Here is an 8,137-nt window from a genome sequence, read left to right as displayed (position 1 = left end):
TGGAGATACGAGGTTTCTGCCCAACAGTGACGATATTTTAGTGATTATGTTGCGAGGAAAAGGTTGAGATAATAGCCATTTTGGTTAGAACTGACTGAAAATAACTTTGTACTTTAAGTTTAAAATGATACTTTTAAGTATTCAAATAAATTCCAAATATTATCAAATTATCTGACGGCACCACAGGGTGCCCCGTCACCCACTTTGAAAACCCCTGAAACCGGTATATATATACAGTACCTGACATGACAGATGTAGACTACCTGGTCTTCTTCAAACTGTTGCCCTCAGCTGACTTAATATTTTTAAATCCTGTACAAAATAACATAATAGGCTAAACAACACAAAAGCCTAACTTTATTCACGTGCTACTGCAAACCGATGTTTGTCTTTTTCAGCAACGTACATGTAAGGACACATCTTCTGCTGTGATGCTGATCCAACGGTTTCAAGCCCATCTAATCCCCTTCTCTGTTTCATTTAGACAGATTCTTTTTTATTTAATCCTGTGCCAAAAGCCTCATTTGGTACAGCAGATAAATAGACCCATTGACTTATCCAGATGGAATCCCAACTCATGCGATTAATTGGATGAGACAATAAAAGAGTCAAAATGCATTTTGGTTGTAGCTTCCTCACTCGTAACATGGAATGCTTAAATCATATAGAACCACTGAAGTGGGTAAAATACCAATGCAAACAGTCTAAGGTTAACATGTTTGCATTAGTAAAGTGATGGCAAGGGGTCTAATGGACTTGATGGGCTACTGCTCACAGCAGATGGACAGGGTCACATGTTCTGAGATATCATAGGTGCTCAGCAGGGGTCATGAGCCCTTCCAATACAATTACTTAATGGCCTCTACAATTACACACATTGTATAGTGGTCGCACCTATAAATGTCAGTCAGCGGAAAGGAAGTGGGTTGTGGTATGTTGGAGCGTGAGTATAAAAGCCTCATCTGGTCAAAGATGTGCAATAAGGACGACACAGCTGATGTAAAGTCCAAACAGCACTTCATGTACAGATCTATCAAGAGCCATTTTATCAGTATGCAAATGAGGATTTCAGTCGCACCGATGCAGGATTCCATCAGCAGTCACAGTTCAATAACTCTTCACTCTTCAAGTGTCTGGATAATGGTCACTGTGACTGCACAGCATGCAATTCAAAACCTCAACCATCCTTCACTGGACAATGCTAGCCAACTAACACAATGCATAAGGGAATGAATTTCCCCCCCCCCCCCCCCCCCCCCCCCACACACACACACACACACACACACACACACACAAACGCATGAACAGCATTGGGCCCCTATTTCATTGTCAGTGATGATGAGTGAGTGATGGACGGTAGAGAATGAATTCACACTATCCATGTGCGCAGAATGTGTGTATCACCACAGAATGTGTGTATTTCATGCTGATATGTCAGCTAAAGACAACGCAAATGCTTACGCACTGCCGTGGGCAAGCAACATGGGTGCTGTGCCCACCGGCTGCGTCACAACATCATAGGTGTCCTATACATACCAGTGCCAAGGAGTCCCTGCTATACTGCCCGTCTGCCGGCCACCCGCTTGCTTGCCTCACTATGGCAGATTGCAAGAAACTGGCATGCATGCAAGCACATAGCCAGAGAAACGTGTGTGTGTGTGTGTGTGTGTGTGTGTGTGTGTGTGTGTGTGTGTGTGTGTGTGTGTGTGTGTGTGTGTGTGTGTGTGTGTGTGTGTGTGTGTGTGTGTGTGTGTGTGTGTGTGTGTGTGTGTTGGGATCCCACTTTGAATTTTCTCATGTGATAAAATACTTTTTCTCAAACTGGTGGCTCATATCTACTGCTGCTTACTCAGTGATGCAAAGCCAAAAGCAGGAAGTGATGAGCAGTGGAACAAAGGAAAAACGTTTACGAATCAGTGTCAAGCCACCACAGGCGACATCACTGTTGATGGAATTCACCACGTTCAAACATGGATCATAGATCATCATAGATACCTATTTCCTCCTGTGAAGGAAATTCTGTATTTTCAGCCCAACCCAGCTGATTAGCTGCCCACAAGGAGCGTATGAGCAATTAGGGGTTAAGATTCTTGCTCAGGGACACTAAGGTTACCCAGGCGGGCTCCTAAACATTCAGCTATGCCACCCCTAAATACAATGTAATACGATTGCTGCAGAAGATGTGGTAAAATTCACAACTGGGGACACACTTGTCCATGTGCAAAGGAACCAAAACACAGAACGCAAACAGTATCCTTTGATGGTTCACAGTTCAGAGGTAAGCAACCAGCTTACGCACCAATTCCCTCCCCATGAGATTGGGGAATTCCTGCAGGACCATTCCGTTTGCCGGGGCAGTTCCTCACTTACAGTGTGTAATGCTATTTAAAGTGTTGATGCAATAATATTTTATATATTTTCTTCATAAATAAAGTGATGGGGGTGCCTGGTGGCGCCTCAGACCATTAGTGCACAGAACATAATATGCCCCTTGTGAGTGCGAAGACCTGGGTTTGAATCTGACCCAGCTTGTCTCGCATGCTCTCCTCTCTCTGCCCTTGCTGTCCTGCCTCTCTACAGTGACATACAGGTATGTGAAATAAAGCGTAACAAAATGCCAAATAAATAAATAACGTCATGGGTAACAACTTGAGCACCAGGCATTTGTCAGTCAGTGCTCTCCTTATCCTTATAGACACAGCCTTCACCATTGGCTCAGGCTGATTTAAAGTCAGTTGGATAACTTTGTGCAACGATTACGAATGTCTGTGTCCTTCATTCATTACAGTGATTCTCAACCAAAGAACACCTGGCGAAGGACAGTGATGATGGAGTTGTTGAAGGGGATTTGACTCAGACCAAAGCACCAAAGCACTGTATGATTCAGAACAAAGTGTCACAGCTCTATAAAATAATGGGTAGGCCTATGCACTGCTGAGCCATGTAACCAGGGACATGCTGGCCATTGGGAAAAGCGGGACAACTCCCGAACGGCCGGTTCATGCCGGCCATTAGGAAAATAAATTCAATAAAATGGCGGCCTTTGTTCCATTTTGGGGGCTGGGCGGCCAACAAAGTAAATCGTCACTGTCGGGCAGAAACCTTGTATCTCCAAGTTTCAAATTTGTATTTTTTTTTGCAAAGCAAAGCCCTGCTCCATCATACAAGGCTGTCGCACAAAAGTAGTGAAAACAGCAGATCTACAAGCACACAACACCTTGCGGTGCGAGACGTTGTGTGCTTGTAGATCGGCTGTTTTCACTAGTTTAAATCATTTTTAAAATGGTTTTGGACATACAAGGTTTCCACCCTACAATGACAAAATATAACTCATGTAATTGGCCCACTGGCTTGTCACCTGTCATGATCTGAAATGGCAAATCTTTGAGTAGCAGCAGCGCTATAGAGAGAGATCTCTCCCTATAGCGCGCAATGAGGGTCTCTACAACTCTTTTTCCCGGGCTGAATCAGGGGCCCAGCATGTCCCTGCATGTACCTGTGGTCCATGCGGCGGGGGGTAGAGGGGTAGAGAAACCGTTATTAGAGTACGAAGGGTTCCCGAAGGGTTCCCAGTTCGAATCTGGGCTCCCCCTGAGTTAATGTAGAAGAGTCCTTGAGCAAGACTCTGAACCCCTAATTGCTCCCGGTGAGTAGGTTGGTGCCTTGCATGGTTTCCTCCGCCACCGGTGTGATACACAGAAGTCTCCTCCCCCCCAAAAAAAAAAGAAAAAACATAAAGTGGAGTGAGATATATACTATAGGTAGTTCTGACCAAGCACTTGGTTGAAAAGGGCTCTCAATGTCTGTCTCAGTGTCTGTGGCATTGTGTGACAACATGCAGGAGTTAAAGGAGTAATTCACAAAAAAGAAGAAATTACATATTTCTATTGGTTACACACCCAATGAAGCTTTGAATTCATGGTGATGTTTTTGTTTTTGTTGCATTCCTAAGCCAATAATTTGATGACCAGCGGACTCGTCAAATTAACGCCCCCTATGGACCAATGTCTGTCATTGTTCATGATCTATGTTAGTTTTGCCTTTTTTTTTCTTTTTCTTTTTTTACTTTTTTGCCAATGCACATGCAAGGCGTTGTGGGAAACAGACTGTCTTTTCTATGGGCAAAAACTGTGTTCTCAAGGTATTACCAACCAAGCGACTTGACAGATATTATTATGTTTCTGGTTTATGTAGCACATTTCAAATGGATTTATCATTGTATCATGACAATATATCCTTTAGTTTACACAAATAATTTGTGAAAAGTTGATTGCCAAATCATTTCGTAAATTTGTGAACAAAATCTCTTATCTTTTCTCAAACATCATGCATATAGGTTCATGCATAGAATAGGCTATAACCTGTGTGGACTTGCCCAGCGATTTATTATTATTTGAATATTCAAAATGGCCGAAAAACATGACACTGAATTGGAAATGAATGTGGGAGGTAGAGGAGTTCTTGACTTTCTCTACCTTTGCTGCGTTTTTTAATTTACCAAAATGTGATGTTTGAATAAGCCGAGAGGAGCTTCAATGTGTTTGAGTCAAATGCCTATTGTGAGTCATCGGGACTGAGCTATGAAATGAGAAATACGCTGGAGATTAAAAAAAAGGAGAAAGGAGCAGTCGCTCGCTGGTTCAAGAAAACAATTACTTTTTATTCATAAACCTTTTTTTCCTCTCATAAAAATAACAACATCAATATTCATTTAACATAATGTAGAAACTGTTATATACAAAACATCTTTATTTAAATAGTTAATATAACTTAAGGCGAGTTCAATCCCTTTTTTGCAATACCCTGTTAGTGACAATTTCACCAAACTCTCACCATTTCGTTTTTTGCTAAAGTGAAACATCAGTTCAGAATATATCTCCAGGGAAATAATACCCCAACCAGCCACGTTAAAAACCCTCCACAGCACAAACTCGCAGCAATGTGTGCTACTTGATTACTTCAAAGTAATGTTTGTATCCTATAGTTCTGCTATCTCCAGCTTGATTTATACATTACTTAATGTACATACTATAAAGTAAAACCACATCATGAAGAAAACTAATAACACCAACTGTAGTCTATAAGTGTACTTTGTGTGTGTGTGTGTGGTCCCTTTCAGGTAGATAGTAGTTCAATGAAATACGAATTTATATCAACAGAGAAGTGAACAGATATATATATTTAATTTATCAATTTCGTAATATTTAAAATACTCTGTTGTGCCCTTATTGTTGAGTAAGAATGCAATTTTCCCTTTAAAAATGGAGTTCAAAAGTGTTGAAATATACAGTTAGCTATAAAAATACAAAGAAGTACATTCCTACAAATATATTTATTTCCCATTTATGATAGGCTATATTTTCCACAACTGTAATAATTCATATACAATTGGAACACAACACAGGGAACTAAATGACGAAGGGACTAAATGACGAAAAATATCAATGACAGCCAAATAATAAAAAGTTAAACAAACACCAAATCTTGGCAAAAGATTGACAGCTTATGGTCAAAGCCAATAAAATGTTCTCCTTCAATCATGTCATAAACAAACGTTGTCATTATCGTTCAATGTGGAGTGAACGACTGGCCTGTACGCCATTGAAAGAAAAAAAGGAACATTGACATAAACATGCATTTTACGAACCATTTTCCAAATCATTGCTCTAAAAGTTCTAAAAGCACAAAATAAAATAATCTTATGTAGAAACTCAATAATCTTTTTTTTTAAGTGTTAAGTGCAATCCATCCTCAGTTTAACAAGGCGGATGGTAAAGGTTCTCTTGCTGAGGCAGGAGCTGTCCAGCTTAAGCGGTGCTGAACAGTATAGCCATGCAATGCACGGGGCGTTTGCTTTCTGCTCGCTGGAACAGCAACAAGTCACTGTTGATGTGCTAGTAACCCACTTTGTTTTTAACAGTTTATGCATATTGCATAGTCAGCAGCATCAACAGCAGATCACGATAAAGACTAGACAGCAATTACCCCTCTAACCCCACTCAAGCCCCTCTCGCAAAAAACCTTCTCAAACGTGTCACAGGCACACCACAAACGCCGAGACACTGACAAAAGTGTTGTGATTCAGCTCGCTTCATCTTCCAAGACGGAAAGATTAGAATGTGGACACACACACACAGCCAGGGCCATTGTACTGTGGACGTCATTGGGCTCCTCAGATTCCCTCGGGGAGAGTGAACGGCCACGTGTTGATCACTTGTGGCTTTAGTTCCATTTTCTCCTTCTGTTTCAGATGCACGCGCCCGTGCCGTTTCCTCTCGTCGCTCCTGGCGAACCGTTTGCCGCAGACGTCGCAGGAAAACGGCTTCTCGCCGGTGTGAGTCCTGGTGTGAGTGGTCAGGTGGTCGCTCCGGCTGAAGCTGCGCAAACAGATGCGGCACTGAAAGGGTTTGTGACCCGTGTGGATGCGGATGTGCCGGTTGAGCTCGTCCGAGCGCGAGAAGCGCCGGTCGCAGTTCTCCATGGGGCAGGTGAACGGTTTCTCTTTGGCTTGGCCGTTACCGGCGGCTGGGGCTTTTCTGGCGCGGGGGGCTTTCGGCACACGGGTGTAACTTTGGGCAAAGGAATCTGGCAATAAGGAAGAATACAGGATGGAGTCTATGGTGCTCGGCACAGCAGATGGCGTGTATGAGGAATCACATTGGTTAGCGGGCAGTTGGCGTTCAACGGGGAACGTGACTGGTTTCAGGTTTGATGACAGGCCCATTGGTGCTGGGTAGTTAGTGTATATAGGACTGGAGTAGCTCTGGGAACAAGTTTCAGAGAAACATGGCTCCTGTTTGATGCCCCCTTCTACATTAAACTCCATCTCTGGGTTGGGGCAAATAGGGGAAAATGTGTCTAAGAGTTCCTTTACATCCATTTGCTGCTCGGGGGGGAAGTCACTCGACATCGGGAAGGACTCGGTTTGGAAGCCCGTGTCCATGTACTCAGATTTGGGGAAAGTACCCCATTCGTAACAGCTGCTCTCAAACTCGTTCTTGACCACCACGGGGAAAGAAGCGGCCTCTGACTTTGGCTCCACGGCCTTGGGGTCTGGGACCTGAGAGGCACAGAAGTTGAGCTGTGAGCAGGCCGTGTCTGGAGCCTGGCCCGCGGTCTGCTCTGGAGAGTACACGGGAGGAGCCGTGGAGTTGAAGGACTGGTGCCTCTTGGCACCGGGGTCCCCAAAATCGTCATGGCCGTTTTCCCCTGGCGAGGGCGATGGATACGTTCCACGGCTGCTGCCATTGCTCTGATGTAGGCCTGCTTCAGTGATTGGCACCGTCGATATGCCAACGATCTCTGTAATCATGTTGAGCAGCGTTTCTGTGCAGCACGACGCCCCCTGAGATGCTTCCACATAGAAGCTGCCGGAGTAGGCGACAGAAGAGGAGGGGGTGGTGTAGCTGTCTTTTGGGTTCTCGCAGGAGTTAAAAGCGAATTCTGAGTTGGATGCTTCGGTTTTGAGGGTGACGGGGGCTCCCTCTGTAGAATAATTAAAAAAAAAGACAACTTTGTCATCGTTTTATTCTGATAACAATCAATCAGTGCACTTGAAACGAAACAGGGTGCATGCAGCCATGGCATGCACCGTTACATAAACATGCACGATCGCCTTATCACACTCATTATAGGTGCCAAGTAAGCAACCAAGTTCTTTAAGCTGATATTGAAATCCCCACATCTGACACAGTGCACTTGATTCATTGCATGCATGCACGCACGCACAGTTTACAGCTCGTGCGCTGTTGTTGCAGTATATGCGAACTCACCATGGCCAAACTGAGCAGGTACCCCCCGCTCTGCATCCACGTAGACCTCCTTGCTATCTTTCCGCACGTTATTTTCCATTCCCATGGAAGAACTGTTGCAACTGTCAAACTGTGGGTAGAAAGAATCCTTGGCATTCAAATCCATGTTGTTCAACATAATTGCGAGCATATAAGAAGTCCGTATCTCCAAAGTGGGTGGTAGAAAAAACTAAAAAGGAAAAAAAAAGCGAAATTCTTCTTTCACCACGGATGGTTTACAAATTATCCAAGGAGCGTAATATGTCAAAAGGTGTAAAAACAACAACAACAACAACAACAACAACAGCCCCAAAACAATTCCTTGTCGTCCAGTTAATTAGTTTGTC

General features: G+C 43.6%; 1 protein-coding gene across 1 annotated transcript; it reads right to left on the bottom strand.

Annotated features, from left to right (window-relative positions):
* Window positions 1-6,172: 6,172 nt before the first annotated feature.
* On the bottom strand, window positions 6,173-7,929 carry LOC308281660 (uncharacterized protein; the record flags this gene model as incomplete). The annotated part of the gene is made up of 2 exons (XM_080721893.1): window positions 6,173-7,485; window positions 7,773-7,929. The coding sequence occupies 2 exons, from the start codon at window positions 7,927-7,929 to the stop codon at window positions 6,173-6,175; spliced, it is 1,470 nt and encodes a 489-aa protein (XP_080578019.1).
* Between the last annotated feature and the right edge of the window lie 208 nt (window positions 7,930-8,137).

This window comes from Nannobrachium achirus, assembly GCF_963921795.1.
Source record: "Nannobrachium achirus genome assembly, chromosome: 3".
Lineage (NCBI taxonomy): Eukaryota > Metazoa > Chordata > Actinopteri > Myctophiformes > Myctophidae > Nannobrachium > Nannobrachium achirus.
Note: the sequence above shows the minus strand (reverse complement) of the source record. Positions and strands in the feature narration are given on the sequence as shown.